The sequence below is a fragment of the Pleurodeles waltl genome, chromosome 7 (genome assembly GCF_031143425.1).
Source record: "Pleurodeles waltl isolate 20211129_DDA chromosome 7, aPleWal1.hap1.20221129, whole genome shotgun sequence".
In the NCBI taxonomy this organism is placed as follows: domain Eukaryota; kingdom Metazoa; phylum Chordata; class Amphibia; order Caudata; family Salamandridae; genus Pleurodeles; species Pleurodeles waltl.
In genome coordinates this window covers 539,998,243-540,016,613 of record NC_090446.1, presented here as the reverse complement: position 1 = coordinate 540,016,613, position 18,371 = coordinate 539,998,243, and the positions used below count along the sequence as shown (strand labels likewise).

The 18,371-nt window shown below is 39.9% G+C and overlaps 1 protein-coding gene across 4 annotated transcripts in view; it reads left to right on the top strand.

Annotated features, from left to right (window-relative positions):
• The window catches only part of LOC138304315 (transmembrane protease serine 9-like), a 1,357,906-nt gene that overhangs the window by 814,532 nt on the left and 525,003 nt on the right, over nucleotides 1–18,371 (top strand). For all 4 annotated transcript variants that reach the window (XM_069244270.1, XM_069244271.1, XM_069244272.1 and 1 more), the window contains one exon: nucleotides 4,021–4,334. In XM_069244270.1, the coding sequence (XP_069100371.1) occupies nucleotides 4,021–4,334 (314 nt within the window). The remainder of the gene's footprint in view (nucleotides 1–4,020; nucleotides 4,335–18,371) is intronic.

The window sequence follows — 18,371 nt, the reverse complement described above, 5'->3', positions numbered from 1 at the left end:
GGACAAAACCTATGCTACAATTAAACACACCCCTGCACTATGCTGCAAAGGTGTGTGCATGGTGCTCAGCAATAAAATTCTATGCCACTGCTAGAAGAGGGGAGGAGTGCGCCATTTCTCTGTAGTTATGGTGCTCTCCTGCTCTCTCCTTCGAACGCAATGCAGCCCAGCATTCACAGGTGTGAATGGTTTTGCATTACCTAATTTGCGAATTCCTGTTAGGAATTCGCAAATTAGGTAATGCAAACCCCAAGGTGCTGGGGGCCTAAGGCCCCCTTTGATGCACCCCAAAAAAATATTTGTGGACATGTAAAGTGCTACATGTCATTTTTAAAAATGCATTTGTAATCCATTTTTAAAAATTGCACATGCTTACCACCAAACTTGAATTTGTGGTAATTGCATTTCCTAAATGCCAAATTTGCATTTAGGAAATGCATGATACATGTGCTTTGGAAATCGCAAATAGGAATTCCCTATTTGCGATCTCCTATTTAGAGAATCACAATTTGCGTTTCACTATTCACAGTTGCAATTTTAGGGAATCGCTAAAAATTGCGATTCTCTAAAATTGCACCGCACTGCCTTTCAGACATCCTGAAAGGCGATTTTGCATTCGCCTATGGTGGAATTTACCGATTTGCGAATTCAAAATCCTTTGAAATATCTGGCCCAGATTCACTAAAGTGTTACTCAACACAGCGCAGCAGCCAAAAATGCTGCGCTTGGTGACAGGAAGCGAGCAGGAGAGCACCACATCTTCAGAGATCTGGCACTCTTCTCCCCTCTCCCTAGCACAAAGTTTTGCTGGCATGCACCACACAGATAATTTTGGGCCATAGAACAAGGGTGTGTAGCATAGGTTTTGAACTGGAAGGTTTCCTTCCAGTACAAAATACTTTACCTAGAGAATTTTTACATTTTTACTACTTTGTATGTGTGCTGTACAGCACATATGCAAAGTCAGAAAAGAAAGAAGAAATGGAAAGATTTCTCCCTTTAATGCCTGCTTTCAAATGGCGTTCTTTTTTTACTCAAAACCCTGCAGTACTGCAGTAAGGTGACAGTTTTGTTGGGCCTGTCTCTTGTGGTAATAGAGTACAAGATGTGAATGGGAAGTGCATGTTTTTGAATCTCCTCTATCTCCCACTTCCAAAACTTTTATGTTGGGCACTGTGAGATTCTCTGTGTGTATGCTCTGACCCCTAAATATGATGTAAAAATTGGAAATTCCAATTACTGATTTACCTTTTAAATAAGGCCACGGTAGTGTGGTGCAGGAATTGCACCAGTGACATAAACCTAAATGTCACATGCTGACTGCTACATCTGGACCATCAAGATGTGTTACTACAAAAGAATGCTTTCTTACATATGTTTGTAGCCTGAAAGGCTTAAGGATAGAACACTGAAGGCTTAAGGATAGAACACGGTTGTAATTAGGGCGGCTTTTTGGTGGTGCGAGCTGTGCTGTCGCACCCGGAGCTGACCTCAGGGGGGCGCTGTGTTTAACAATACCTTTCGAAACTTGCTATTTAAAAGCACCGGCTGAAAAGTTGCTTGTGCGTCCAGTCTTCAGGAAACAGTTAAAATGTCATGATACCTCTTGTGATTAATGTTCCTGCTAGGGAGAGAGATGGGAGTTTTGCCTAGTGGCAGATTTGGATCAAAGTAGCATAGAGGGTTAATATGCCTGCTGCAAAAAATAGAAGTGTGGGGCATATTTAAGAAAAGTGGTGCTGCACATAGTGCAGCGCCACTTTTCTTGCACCCCTTAGCACCCCACTAACGCCACCATGTGTGCATCATATTTAAAATATGGCTCACCATGGCGGTAATTAGGGGACTTCATCAGACTTTTTTATGCTAGTTCGGTGCTTTGCAGGATTAGCGTAAAAAATGTTGGCGCTAATCCTGAAAAGCACCCAGAGGCCCATTGTAACCAATGGAAGCCTCCTAATGTCTGCTCTGAGCAGGCGTTAAAAGTGCCAGAACAAAATGACCCAAAGAAATCTGACAGATTTCTTTGTGTCATTTTTTTGGCACCCCCTAATGGGGGGATGCCCCCTTTGCATACACTATGCCTGGCGCAGGCATAATGTAGCGCAAAGGGTTACAAAGTGGTCCAATGCATGCATTGGACCACTTTCTACATATGGCGCAGCGGTTTTGGCCTTCTAACGCCACATTAGCGTAAAAAAATGACACTAATGTGGCTTTAGAATGGTACTAGGGGCTCTTAAATATGCCTGTTTGGGGTATATTTGAAAAAAGTAGAGCTGCACACAGTGCTGTGCCACTTTTCTTGTGCCCCTTAGTGCCCCAAACGCCATCATGTGTGCGCTGTATTTAAAATAAGGCACACCATGGAGGTAATTAGGGGAGTGGCGTCAGAATTTTTTAAGCTAGTCCGGCGCTTTGCAGGATTAGCGTGAACATTTTTGATGCTAATTCTTCAAAGCACCCAGATGTCCATTGTAACCAACGGAAGCCTCCTTTTAACGCCTACTTTGAGCAGGCATTAAAAGTACCGAAAGAAATCGGTCAGATTTCTTTGTGCTATTTGTTTGGCCCCCCTAATGGGGGGAATGGCACCTTTGCATACATTATGCCTGGCGCAGGCATAATGTAACACAAAGGGTTACAAAGTGGTGCAATGCATGCATTGAGCCACTTTGTAAATATGGCGCAGCGTTTTTGGCATTCTAATGCCACATTAGCTTAAAAAAATGACGCTGATGTGGAGTTAGAATGGCGCTTGGGGCTCTTAAATATGCCCCTATATTTATGTGGATAGCTGAGTGGATTAGTAAAGCCAGCCTTTACAAGTTCTTTAAAACACATGAATGTTTTTGAAAAGGGAGCGATGGAGAGATAAGGGGCACAATTGCCGGGTGGTAGTGAGTGAAACCGAGGAGGAGGTCATGGGGTAGGGGGCGCCAAAATAAACTGTTGCACAGGGCGCCACCAGTCCTAAAGCCGGCCCTGGTTGTAATATATGTCATAGAAAACAACTGTAGCATGTAGGGCCAACTTTTAGACATGAGCTACTTTACCCATTAACTTCCCTTACAGTTTACAAGCCCGGGCGTTTAATGTATAAAAGTGGGACATGCTGAATATTAAAAAAAGTATTCCCCTTCAGTGCGTAGCTACATTGTCCTTTGTAGGCTGCTGTTTCTTTTTCATGTGAAAAAGGAGAAGAAGGGCTGTTTATGATTAAGAGGAATTTTTACACAATCAGGGTATAAAAATGTTGCTAAGTTAAACATTCATTTTTTCTATCTATCAAAACATTTTAAGTCTAACATTTGTTTAAGGTAAAGTAAGCGTTTGGCAAAAATTGCACTGGAAATGTAACTTTGCAACGGCATGATTTTGCTGTCCGGATGATTTGAAGTTGTAAACCATTTCAGGTGATTCTCCTCCCCTTTCATGGCATTAATTAGCACCCTGATGTGGTGTGAACATGTTGTGGTGCATGAGAACACTAGAATAAACTTTGCTGACAGGAAGTCCAGGAAAAACTGCCTCCTCTTCATGGAGTACAGGACTTGAGAGAGGCTTTGCTTTTCGACATGCTATGTCAAACAGACAGCTATTGTGAGACATGACATTGGCCTCGTTATGGGGGTGGAGGTAATCAGCATGGAATTCTGCCCAGGTTTGATAATTATCTAGTGCAGGAATCACACAAACTAATGTAGCCGTCTCAGTTTCTATATTAATTGCCACAGCTCTTTCCCCAGATACTGGGAACTTTTCCTCTTTGACATGTTGCCATGCTTGTCTTGGCGAAAAGGCCAGTGGAGAACTCTGCAGGGATAGTGTATTCCTCAAGGCTCATAATGCTAATTCAGTCAATAACTCCCATTGCCTGATGAATCAAGATTTCCTCCAACCTCCTAATAAGATGTCTTTCGTATATTCTTCTCACCAGCCTCCCCTGGCTATAGCTTATGCAGAACATGAACCTCAATATTGTCTCTGGATCTTAATACATCCTCTTTTTTTCTGCAGGCTTGAAGTTGGAGATCTCAGTGTCTGGAGAATAGCCTTTCCAGGATCCCGTTTGTATAGCATGTCGGAAACAGAATACATGGAGTTTGGTAGATTTGGAAGAAGAATTCAACAGATACATTTTCATGAGAACTACACAGACTACTTCTACAATATGGACATCCCGAGCAGCTACGATGTTGCTCTAGTGAAAATGTCATCTGAAGTTCTCTTCACTAGTAAAATCCAACCTGTCTGTCTGCCGTATGCTACACACCAATTCAGAACTGGAACAAGATGTTGGACCACTGGCTATGGGGACCTTGGCACAGGAGGTAGTTATTCCAGGTTATTATTGAGGGTGTGTTCTGACTGAGCATGCAAAAAAGAATTTTGTAAACATTCTTACTAAAAAAATTGTTCTCTTTCAAACTCAATATTTTTTTTTGCAGTAGTGAAGGATGAGCAGTAGGTACTTACATAATGAGTCCTCCTTGGTGGATGTCCATAGGAATGGGGGAAACTACATCTTTCAGCTAATGGGTGAATTTTCTTGCCTCCTATTATGTTCCCTTTGGTCAGCAGATTTGTATCTTTGTACTTTTTGCCAATTAGGACTGTTGTGTTTTTATGAAACTGTCGCTGCTGTACTTTTGCCATTTTCTACAGCTATGCAGAGGACCCATTAACATGAAACCCTGATTATGTATTGGGTGAAGATGTATTCTCAGGTGAGGCACTGCCCCATTCAATTATAACCGACCAGTATTACAATACCCAGATTGTGTAGCTGCGAGGGTAGTGGTCATGGGTATACCAACAGGAAAATCTGGCTAGTAACATCACATGAGATTCAGGTTTCAGACATAGGGTATGGTGGAATGCTCCACCCTGCTAGTCTGCCGCCCCTGCTCTAACTCTCTCACCAGATCCCTACTTCAACCGTCACACTGACTCCGCTCAAATGTACCCCCTGTTCAGAGGGGCTGGTGATCTCTGTTTCAGTAGTGAGATTATCCTCCTTAAGGAGATGCCACATCACGGTGTTAGCTGCAATGCAAACTGAACTGCACAGCAATGGGTGAACATTGGTTATTTTATGATAAGAGTCAGGGGTTTCTAACCCATTACATTAGTCTCTTAAGGCTTGTCTAAATAGTCATACCTTTAAACAAATTATTTTTAACCAGTTCATCACTAATTTAAGAATCCGAGTATAGCGTAATCGGTAGTTTAGCCAAAAATTGGGACCATCTGATTTTTCAGAAGCAGCATTTACTTGGAGATGCTAAAGTGTTACCCGGAACAGGAGGCAAAACATATAGGCCCTCATTATGACCTTGACGGGCGGCTTCAGCCTCCTGCCAAAATCTGACCACTGGGCGGCCGCCAATGAGGCGGCACTCCGGCCGCTGTCATTTTGATATCCCTGCTGGGCCGGCGGGCGGAAACCTGGTTTCCGCCCGCCGGCCCAGCGGGGATCATGGCCACAACACAGGAGCCGGCTCCAAGTGGAGCCGGCGGTGTTACGGCTGTGCGACGGGTGCAGTTGCACCCGTCGCGCTTTTCATTGTCTGAGAGGCAGACAGTGAAAAGCCGCACGGGCCCTGTCAGGGTCGGGGGCTCGTAATCCCCTGGGCAGCGCTGCAAGCAGCGCTGCCCTGGCAGATTATCACCGTCCGGGCAAATGTGGCGGGAAACTGCCGGCCCTGGCGGTGCGACCGCGGCACAACCACCGTGGTCGTAATGAGCTTGGAAGCACCGCCAGCCTGTTGGCGGTGCTTCTGTCAAAACAGCCCTGGCGGTCTTGGACCGCCAGGGTTGTAATGACTGCCATATTGTCCGTTCATATTAGCATAGGTTTTTGTGGTGTTACCTTAAGGTAGTCCACATTATGATACATAGAAAGTGCTGTCATTTTGTTTTACATGAATGATTGGACTGGGATTTAAGAATTTAGGGAGGCAAGGTGAAAATGGTCTGTATCTGAGGAGAGAGGCATCTGGAGCTGCATATGTAAACCTGACCCAACATAACTGCAATCTACAAGTGGTAACTACAAATTAGTGAGACGTTGACTCAGTCCCAACAAAGGCATTCCTGTTCATCATCACCAGTGGAATTACAGTCACTCTGGTAGGGAACAAAGAAAACTACAAGTTGGAACCAGACTTCTGCACTCACTGTTACTCTCCTGTGACAAAGCGGTGAAAATAGTGAGCAACATTCACATAATGAGAATAGAAACATTTCAGTCTGTCACTGAAAGTGTACTTACATGCTGAAAAAAGATCAATTAAGCTGTGTGATATGAAATTATATGGCACAGGTCGTGGTCAGTAAGGACTAAGGGCAAGTTGTACAAAGCCCTTTTGCATTACTTAACGGTCCGAATCGGTATTTTGGGCCCTTAAGAAATTCAAAATGGCCTTTTGTGATTACAAAGGCCTTTAGTAAATTGCATATTGTGATTTTCTCTCTGAACCTGATTACCTATTTGCGATTCTTATTCTGATGTACAAAGCATTCTCTAAATGCGATTTGGGCATTTAGGAACTGCAGTTGCCATCAACTTGAAGTCAGTGGTAAACATGTGCACCCCAGAATGCTTTTTTTAAATTGCAGTAGAGCACACACATGCCCCTTGGGCATATGTGTGCTCTACATGTGCACCACTAATTTTGGGGTGCACCAAGGGGGGCCTTTGCCCATTGCCATCCTTGGCTTTGCATGGGAAATGCAAAACCGGCCCATTTACTGAAATGCAAAGGAATTCCTTATTTGCGATTTCCTAATAGCGATTTCTACTGTGTAGAAATCGCTATTAGGAAATTGGTATCTCTGTACATAGCATTTTGCATTTCCTTAAAAGTGGTTTCTATGAAGTGGCTACTTAGGAGATGCAAAATTGCATTTTTGTACATCTGGCCCTAAATGCCTTTTCTTGTTTTTATGTTCTCATGTCACAGAAGGACGGCTACATGTGTCTTTAGGTTAAGGACAGAATTCTGCTTCACAACCTGTGGGACCATTTTCAGGAGTTCCAAGCAGACTGAGTTCAGATTGCAACAATCACAGCCTTTCCTACTGGTGTTTTGTGGCTATACTTTACTGTTGAGCCCAACTGAGCAACAAGTACACCCCTCTGGCACTTGGCATCCACAGCAGAAACGTTGAGCAGAACAAGGCTTACTCAGGGCAGGGTTGTGAGGTTAAACATTCAAAGCTCAATACAACATCCAGTACTAATCAATAAATGAATATGTAGCCTGTGCTTTGAATTATGAAAGAAAAAATAGTTTATGTCATTCACACAACAGAGTACTGCACATAACCATCAGAGAGCACTTCAATTAGCTCATCCACTCTTGATTACTGAATGCTGTTGTTCAGGAGACAGCTGGGCTGCTTCTTTAAGACAGTATATAGTGCAGGGGTCGCCAACTTTTTCTGTAATAAGTGCAATTTATGATCTGTAATAGTGATATCAGACAAGAGTATATTAGTAGCCACATCATTAAAACTTACTAGCCATGATCACCTCAGTGAGTCAGGCAGAATAGTCAGAAGTAATGTAAAAAAGGCTTTGCCAGTTTGGAATGCCTTTACATAGGTAATATATAATAGCTAAAGCTTGAATATCACTGGCACCAAGATACTTATTTTAGCAAGCATTAAATATAGTTTGAGAATTCAACCATTTTTCTCCAAACATCAGCTTAGGAGTTCTGAAAATGTTCTCATTTTGGCTTTGAACACAAACATTTCGATTTTGGTATAGCTATAATAATTCAGCCATGCAAAAGCTTATAATTTTGTAGGCTGAGCTGGACACATGAGACCTACTGACAGGCAGCTGGAGACCTAAGAGTAGCTCACAAAATACTCATTGGAGAAGACTGATCTTCTGGTACCTTAGTCCAGAGCAGACAGTAGCCCTTCCGGAATCTCTTGCCCATAGTATTTGGAGGAATCTCTGTTGTAAGGAGGGCACAGCACTCCAAGATGTTCTTCTTAAGTTTAATGGCAAAAGTAAAATTAAACACCTCGTATGGCATGTTCCTGTCCATTTAACAAAAAAGTACATGTGCTTCTAAACACACAAACATGTCTACATTCACTAGTTCCTATAGAATGAGTGTCCATCTCTGACTTTGGTCTATGTACACATAATTTCCCAACTTGTTGCCAATCTAAGGCTAAGAACCCTTGACTATTCTTCACTGTGGCATGTGCGGGGTCTCTTTCCCAATCTAATACTACAATTACCTTTTCTACATTAGCTTTCATTGCCTCCTTCTTTCCTCAACTTGTCCAATGAACTCCTTTCCTACTGCACTAAGCATGGAAGTCAAATTATTCTTGAGGGCATAAACTGTTCCAAAGGTCAGGGTAGATTCAAAGAATCCTCCCACAGTGTCAATGTTTGCGCTTTAGTAATGCCACTCAGATTCTTCATAATAGGTACAAAAGAAAACACCCAAAAAATAATTTAAATATATGTATTGAAAATACTCCTGCTGATATAACAGAGTTAGTAACAGACTACAAGAAATTCAATAAGTTAGTGGCAAGCTGTGATAAGTGATTCCTTCCGGCTCTGATCAAGGGATTTGTTTGCAAACATAGCAATCACAAACTTGCAGAGTTTTAATATACTCGTACAATAATTTGTACTACAAATTTGATGTCAAGTCTCCCTTAGCTCTGTCAGTATGTAATAATCTCTCATCCTCGTACAGGGGATCTCAATCTGCGAGTGGATCTCCTAAAGCCGGGGCACTTGTGACTGAATTTCTCTCAGGTTCATTTCCCACTGGCAAACTCAATCTAATAATCATCAAAATAATCACAATCACACACAATTGTTAAGCTTGCATACACCTACTTGCATTTACTCCTGTTATTTTGATCGGATTTCGTGGCTTGTCTAGACTCAGACAGCATTATGACTCAAATCTACAAAAATCTAAAATTTAGAAATATACAAATGCAAAGCACATTCTAGTATTTTACTGTTTTTCCTCTATTTGAGCAAAGAAAAAATCAAAAATCAATCTTCTCAAAAATATGTGTTGCAATTATTCACAATGTTATTGATCTTCTAAAAGTTCACAAAGAGTTTCTCTACTTGCAAGTGTTGAAAAATCACTACTAAAATTCAAGTTGCCTTACTGATATAAGGACTGATAATTATTAATGAGCACTTCCTTTAAATTATGTCTTTGTTCATCAAGCAGCAATGACATTTCAAAGTGCAGCTCCAAGGTAATTTCAATCTCAAAAATGTACAGCTGGAGTCAAATTGTTAGTACAAAAGGCAAATAACTCCTCCCAATCACTGGCTGCGAAATAAACCCGTTCAGGAGTTGAATATCTTCACCTTTGCACTCTTTTTCTTTTTTTACCTCCTTGATTCACGACCTTCAAACTCAGTCACTTTGACTTGACTCTTCAGTCACTGCAGCAATAGTAGGAGGCACTTTTATCAATGGCTCTGGGCTTTTCTCATGCCACTGGTCTCTGGTCACAACTCTTTTCTCTGGCACAAGTGGGGTTTCAATGTTTTCTGAGCTAGCAGGAGACACCTGACTCTGTCTCGACACTTCTGTACCTTCCACTGCTATGGACTTGCTCAGGATTTCACCAGACTGTGCATGCTCTGCTTTAGCCACCTGTCCAGTCCCCACAGGTTGGCTAACCTGGACCCTCTCTCTTACTGTAACCACCCTTCGGGAAAAGGTGCTGTTTCATCAGGTGAACTTGGATCTTTGCGAGCGTGGTTTGTGTGAATCCAGTTCAGAAGACCAGCACACTTCACAGCTTTTGATGTTACCAGAGCAATCTGGTAAGGCCCTTTCCAACGCAGTATGAGCATGACTTTCTCACATGCTTTTTCATCACCACCCATGAACCAGGACTCAGGTTGTCATAAAGTTTGGGTTGTGGTTGTGCAGTTGCTTCTCCAACCTGGCGAGACAAAGAACAAACCACATCAGCTAGTCGATTGCAATAAACCAGTACCAAATGGACTTTGATGTTCACAAGAGCATTTGCACACACTGCTGCCCCATGATGATCCCATAAGGTGACAAGCTTGTCTTCTTATCAGGACAAGAGACAAAGCGTTTAGCCATTTCAGAGTTGTGGATGCACATACTTTCACCAATCTGGATTTCAAAGTTCCATTAATTTGCTCTACCAGTCTTGAAGCTTTTGGTCTGTAACTGCAGTGCTATCTTTGCTCAATTTGTAAAGCTGCACACAATAATTTAAGAATTTCCCTGTTCAAATGAGTTCCTGAGTCTGATTCCAGAAAAGCCGGAAAACTGAATTGAGGTATCACCTCACTCATTAGCAGCTTTGCAACTGTGAGGCTATTTTTCCACAAACCACAGCCAACACATATCTCAGCCAATTGCACACTGGCATTTCAATGAAATCAAGTTGTATTCTGTTGAAAGGTCCCCTTCATCTGCCGATATGCCTCAGATTAACAACAGTGAATTTCCCTACATGCATTTGTGGACATGTTATACATCTGTGACACACTGCTTCAGCAACCAATTTGAATCTGGGTTTGTGCCATGTCTGCCTGAATGTTCTGATCATTGCGTCTCTACCTATATGCACCTCTCCATGGTAGTATCTTGCCACTGGGGACAGAAAGCTATTTGGCAACACTGCTTTCTCATCACTTGACACCCAAACTATATCCTCAGCTCTCTGCACACCACCTGCTCTAATTCAAACCCTGTCGTTCTTCCTCTGATACTTCGTCCAGCAACCTTTTAACTTCTTCCCAAGTATAAATGGCTGTAATAAAGAAATTTTGACTTTTCTCATCATTGCTTCTATAAGTCCATTCCTATTAAAGGAAGTACCATGCAAGGCACAATATCCAGCCACCTCATCTGCATACGCATTGCCCAAGGAGATGTAATAATTTGATGTGCTGCACATTTTACAATGCTAATTTTCACAGGTAACTGTAATGCTTTCAACAGTTGTTAAACTTTTCATATTGGTGATCCAGAAGAGGCCATGAAACCCCTCTAGGACCACAACTGTCATGAACGACACCAAACCCATACAGTCAGTGAAAATGGTAACTTTAAGCTGTTCAGAAACACAGCATGCTCTGGTAAGAGCAATCAATTTGGCTGCTTGGGCAGAAAAGACTCCTTGAAGCCATGAATTTTCTATCATACCTGAGACTGTGCAAACTGCATAACCAGCTCTCAGGTTTCCTTCAGTATCTCTTAAACAGGAGCCATCAAAAAATATGACACAATCATTTTTGTCTAAAGGCAGAGTCAATAATCTTTGTCTGGGCACAGGCCAACCCTACAGCTAACCAAATTAGGGAAGTACATGTGTGGGAAGGAACACATGCAGGCAAGATACAAAAAGCACAAAAAGACACAAAAATAATTTGGAAAAAGAATAACTTGGGCTACAGGTCACTAACTAAAAATAATAAAAAGGAAAGCATCAGCATAGTGGAGTTTCTAACCTAGAGGGGCATTTCAAAGGGCAACGGCAAATGGCAGAGAGGGAGATACCTTTCCAAGGGTACAGCATTCAGGTATTCTTCATCAGCAAAGCATCAGGAAGCATCTGGGAACTGACCACCACTCCTCAAGACTGACCAAAGTTCAAATGTCCGTCAACATTTTGAAATAGATATAGCAATCTGATTTGTCAATTGGTATCAGTTCAAGTCAGGTAGAAGGAATATCATCAAATTTATACTTCTTCATCAGCCTTCAGGTTGCAACAGTTTGACAATTTTCCAAGTCTGGCATGGGAACATCTTCCATCTTTGTGACGCTACATATGTTTCAAACATTTGTATACAAAATCAGTCCATGTTCCTTCACTGTTATAATTTCAAGGCTAAAAGAATTCATCTTTCCACGTTTAAACAATGGACGCTGTTAAACGAGGGTTTATTTCTCATGAGAATGACATCTGAAAAAAATCTTCACGTTATGAAAAAATATTAATGAAACACTTTTACATGACTGCACATTTCAAGCTCTGCAGGCCTAACTTATGCTAACACAAAAAAGTTATGGCATTGCATTCAATTAATATGTTTTTGTAACACACATAAAATATAAACTAATAAATGTAACATTATTAAGGCCTCATTAATATGAATAATACATTTCATGTTAAACAAAAAGCTTTCTACATTAATTTCATCAAATACAATAGAGAACTGCATTTTTCATTTCTGCACGTATTTTAAAACTCATTAATCATTAGAAATTTAATATTGTTTCTATATGCACAATTAGTCTAAAGTCTAAATTATACTTTAAAATCACATTTATCCATCTAACATGAAATTTAATACAAAAGGCACCTAAGTCAAACTGTGAAATGCTAGCAATTGCACACTATAAATGAGTGTCAGTGCAGCGTTTACCTTAGGCTCATAAAACGTAAACTGTCCCAGTCTGCTGACTTTTGTGACAGGAGGGACATTACTAAAATTTAAGCTCTATCACTGTCGAAGATTAGGGGCAGTGCTGTTTTGATGTATGCACTCATACACGCCACTCAAATAGTGATCACCTTCACACTGGCCCGAGCCAGCTTCTTTATTAAAGTCATCTTTTTGTGCGTATGTGCCTGGCCACTAAAGTGATCACCTGCAAACCCAGTACTAGTCATGGGAAGCCATACTAGGGTAGTCAGGTTGTAATGCTTGTGGTCCTGTGGATCTCTTCTGCATTGAGTCATTTCCGACTTCATATACCAGATCACTATCTTAAAAGGGATTGAAGCCTACCACAGATCACAGTGGTGATGGCAAATCATTGTTCAATGTCTTCTCTGACAGTTGGTGGCAGAGCACTGCCTCTGGCACTCATGTTTGTCAGTGGCAGGCGCAGAATGCTGTCATGAATATTTTAGTGCCACACAATACTAGGTACTTTGATTTTTATTGGCAAAACCTTGAAGCCGGTAGTTGTTTTTTGTTTTTTTGTGATTCCCCCACAGTCACAGGTGATTATGCTTCTTCCACACCTCAGCCTCTGAATAAATGATGCAGGTCTTCTTTGATTGGCAGCAGGCAGCTTCAGTTTCATGCTTCACCTCCTTCGCTATTGCTCTATTCTAGGCAGTATCTTTCCAATGCAAGGATACTTCTAATGCCCTAACTTAGCAGTGGTGCAACTCTTTCCTTCAACACAGGCCCCCTGAAGCTTCTTCTGTAGAACTCCCAGGTTACTGGTTCTGAACCTGGTAAAAGGAAATTGTGTAACATGTACTTTAATCCTCAAATGACACAAGGTGTGGACAATGGCACAGTCCTTTATTAGAGTACTCCACCCAACCAAGAGCTGGCAACAACTGCCTTATTCTTTGAACCATGTTCTATACTCTACATTCTACATTTTGTTATCTCAGACAGCTACTAACACCTTGTCAGCAGTAAACACTATGTAACACTTCTTCCTTTAATGAAATATTTCTACCATCTAAAAAATAGAAACTCAAACAAATATAGTCTTTCAAATAAACTGGACTGGTGTGTTTACAAATACTTCTTTTGCATCTGTTCAATTGATCATCATTGAGAGATTCTTTACATATTTCTCTTTTACTTTCCCCATGTTGATGATGATTTAACAAGATTTTACCTTCTTCTTTTCCAAACTTTAATAACACCACACAATTGTTTTACCATATTCTTCCATCTTGTATTTTCCCTGCATTTTTAAAGCACATTGTTACTTAAATGGGTTTACTATACTTTGACCAAGTTGCACAACCATCAAGAGCTTTTATTTTAACCAACTTTTACTTTACTCTGTTTTTGTCTTTTCCTTTCAATGTAATATTCCTTGTTTTTCTTTTGTATCCTCACTTCATGATCTCTCCATTTACCAACTCCATTATATTTTATCCCTTCATCCCGATTCAGCTAGCTTGGACATAGAATTGTATTAGGCAATCTTTCTTTGAATAATTTAAACAGAGATTTCTTAGTACTGGTATGAGGTGTCTTACATGTGCAGTGATGCACTTTTGTAACTCTTGTTTCCAATCTAGCGAATTCACCTTAGACAATTGTATATTTTGCTTTATGACTCTATTAAACCTTTCTATTGCTCCATTAGTCTCAGGATGGTAAATGGAACATGTTTTGTGTTCTATACCGCACAGTTTGAAAAACAATTTCCATACTTCAAGAACAAAATTGTGGACCATGATCAGAGAGTAAAGTTTTTTGAAAACCCTCTCTTTTAAGCACTTCATGTAAGAGCTTAATAATATTTTCTGTTGTTACTTCTCTTACAAAAGAAACTTCTACCCATCTGGAGCATAAGTCCATCATTACTACTAAGTACGTAGTATTATGTTCACCTTTTATTGGTCCAACAATATCAATAGACACCTCTTGCCATGGAGCAGCAGGCAATTTTCTACAGACCATGGGACTAACCCACGGTAATGACACTAATTTCCATGTCTTCAGCGCCGATCTACATTCTATTCGGTCGAACTGCACTTTTTGTATAATCTCTACTAACTCATTATCTTTCCCTATTTTGTTTACCCATTCCTCTTCTGACAAGCAACTAGATGTGACTTCACACACACTGATATTTTTTTCCAAAATATCTTTAAGGGAATCAACTATTTCCATATTAGCCACCAGTCTGGAAAAGCAATCTGCTGTTTGATGGTAACTCCTGGTACATGTTCTACTGTAAAATTAAACTCTTGTAAAGATATCACCTATCTCCTAATTCTCGCTGATATTAAATCCAGACATTTCTTTTGAAAGATTTCCTTCAATGGTTTATGATCTGTATAAATCTTGAAATGTGTTCCCCAAATGAAATTTAGAAATGTATTTAAAGCCCAATATACCACCAATGCGTTTCTTTCTACCAATGAATAATGCAGTCCAGCCCCTCATAAATGTCTAGAAGCACAGGCAATCCATTGTTCTTTCCCATTTCCGACTTGTTTTAATAATGCACCTAAACCTTTACCACTAGCATCACTAACTATGACAGTTTCATTCCCTGACATAAATGCTTGCAAAGTGGGTGCCTCTTGCAATTCTCTTTTTAGTTTATCAAACGCTTCCTGGCATTCTTTAGACCACACAAATTCTTCATTTTTTGCAGTTAGTAATCTCAAATTACAAGATTTAACAGCTAAATTTAGAATACATTTTCTATAGTATTCTACAATGCCACAAAATTATACTACCTCATCTTTTGTGCACGGTGGAGGTAATTCAAGGGGTTATCCACTAATTCCTTTTTTGGTGCAACACCTCTCCCTGAAATCAAATGCCCTAAATAATTTACCTTGTGTACAGCAAATTAACACTTCTATTTTTTTATTGTCATGCCTTCATCCATCAATTTCTTCAAGAATATTTTCACTCTAACATCATGTTCATTGAGAGTCCTTCCCAATGTCAGTAAATCATCCTGATACATTTTAACACCTTTAACACCTTTAGGTATATAACTCATTACTCTCTGAAATGCAGATGCCACTGATACTGGTCCAAATGGCATTAGTTTGAATTTGAATGGACCCATGGGAGCTATAAATGCAGTCAGTTCTTGTGAGTCTTCTTTTAGTTGGACTTGTTGGTAAGCTTGTGAAAAATTCAGCTTCTGCCAGCGATGAGACAGTTTCATCAAGGAAGAGGCAATTTATCTGCTACCAGTTCCTTAATTAATGCCCTGAGATCCACACATAGTCCAATATCACACTTTGCTTTTTTGGCAACTAGTATCGGTGCCAATCATTCAGCAGCCTCTACAGGTGTTATACTTTTTTGTTTAATTAGCTTATCTAGCTTTAGTTCTACTTTTTCTTGTACAGAAACTGGTACTTTTCTTATTTTAGCCACACTTGGTTTGGTAATGTTTATAATCTTTAAAACAACCCCATTCTTATTTGAATGAAGATGAAAATTCAGCTGCAAAGTCACAAACCTTTACCTCAACTTCTTGTAGTAGTATCTGAGGATTTGCTTTTGGATCTGATTTGATTCAAGCAATCTTTGATGTGGGTATCCAAACAGTTCATCCCCTTTCTTTGACACATACACTTTACCAACCATGTCTTTTGTGCCTACTCCAATACATGCATTAAAATATCCTAACATGCTTATTGGTTGTCCTCCACAACCATCTGGTTTAATAGCCACTTTATAGAACTTATTTTTAGCTTAAAACCAACATTCATATGTATTCTTGGATATTATCGTAAGATGTGAACTTGAATCAAACTTCATTTTCAAACTCACCTCTTCAATTGTTTTCTAAACTGCTTGGATGTTCCTGTTGTGATCCTCCAACCTGAAAAATTATATCTTGACAGACTTCTTATACATCCTTGATTTGTTCTTTTCTTTATTTATTCCTACAGCATTGTTGAAAATTACCTTTCTTACCACAACTAATGCATGTAACTGTTAAGGCCGGGTAACTTTTAGCATTTGCTCTATGTCCACTGCTCTCACAATGAAAACATTCTCCAGTAAATTTGCTGTGATCTTTTTTGAGCATTTTGCTTAGGTGTTTATTTTTTATTTTTTATTAGACAAACAGTTTCATCATTTTTTTTCAATTTTCAAATTTGGCTTATTTTTCCCTTCCTTCAATCAATTCTATCCCACACTTTAACATATGTACTACTCTTTTTGCTATCAATATTACTTCTTCCAAAGATGGTCATCCTTAAGTCATAATTCTTCCCTAATTATATCATCTATGCATCTTAAAACAAATTGATCTCTAATTTGTTCCTCAGTAGAGCCTCCAAACTTACATGTTGCTGCCCATTTTCGCAAGCTTGTGATGTAGTCTTCCACTGACTCTTCAGTACCCTGTTCTGTTAATTCAAATTGATAGTGTTCCATTATAGTACTTACTCTAGGAAGATAATGCTGATCGAGCTTCACAATACATGTTTCAAATTCATTTAGCTCTCTTTGTTCTTCCACACTCAATTCCAGTAGGTTTTCTAAAACTTCATAACCATCTCCTGCTAAGCAATGCGTGCACAAGGCATATTTTCTTTCTGCACTTAAATGTGTGTCCCACACACTTTAGCATAGAGGCCAATTTTTTTCCATTATCTCCATTTAATTGCTGGTTCTCCAGGGCTGCTTAGAAAAAATGGTGGCACCTTTACATTCTGCATTTTCAAATTTAAAATAGAACACTAACTAATAAAAATGTAAATATATATCTATATTTCTTCTTCTACTCCAGCAGAAATTATCACATGGTGAAATTATCACTACTGCATGCCATGTACATTCAGTGTGTAGGCACCACTTATTATGAGATATGCCTATCACATGGCCAAATCCAATATGTACTACTCTGTTTCTTATCCAATCAAGCTAGTGTTTTCTGTTAATGTGGTGTGCTTGTCACCGTTAAAAGCACTTAGAGACTGCTGATTTCAATCAGGCTGCTATTCATTATATTGAGTGTATCACATGGGTGTGCCTGTCACCGAAACTTCAGGTCTATTCTTGCTCTTAGAATCTATGCAGATATGAGATGTGCCAATCACTGACAGTTTAGGCACTTTATTAATACGGTGTGTCAGTTACCTAGGATGATGTTAACCAGCACTGCACTTTCTTAACACAGTGTTCCAATCACCAAGAATAATATAGATATGAGGTGTGCCAATCACCAACAGCAATAGCAACTTTATTAATCTGGTGTGCCAATCACCGAGGATGATGGTAATCAGCACTGCATTTTTCTTAACATGGTGTGCCAATCACCGAGAGTAATGTTAATCAGCACTCTTTTACTGTTTCCTTTGTTGTCTAAGTCTCTTCAATATCAAATGGGAAATATACCAATGCCCTAATATGGCTGCCGTGCGTGGTCATGCAAACAATTAGCCTTTTTTTATAGTGAGTGGAGCTTGTTTTTCACAAAGGTCTATTTCCTTAAGATGGCTGTCATACGTCATCACACATACAATTAGTATATTTTTTTACAACCTTGTTTTCAAACATACAGCTTTCTTTCTAAAGTCAATAAGCATTTAGAATTTTAACGGCCTCCGCTATCCATAAAAGCTTTACATCATACGTCGCACACCTCACACAGCCAAAGATTTCATCACATAGTCTTGATGCTCGCTCCCACAAACTTAAAATAGCAGGCCTCCACTGCTAAAACACAACATCTTCAACTTGTCGATTGGTGATCCTTCCTCACTGAGATATCTGAGTCACTGTGAAAACTCACACAAACCGTAAGTCTCTCCTTTGTTGTTGAGGTGCTCACTTTCCTTCCTGTTCGTCACCAATTCAACATGTACTTTAATCCTTTAATTACACGAGA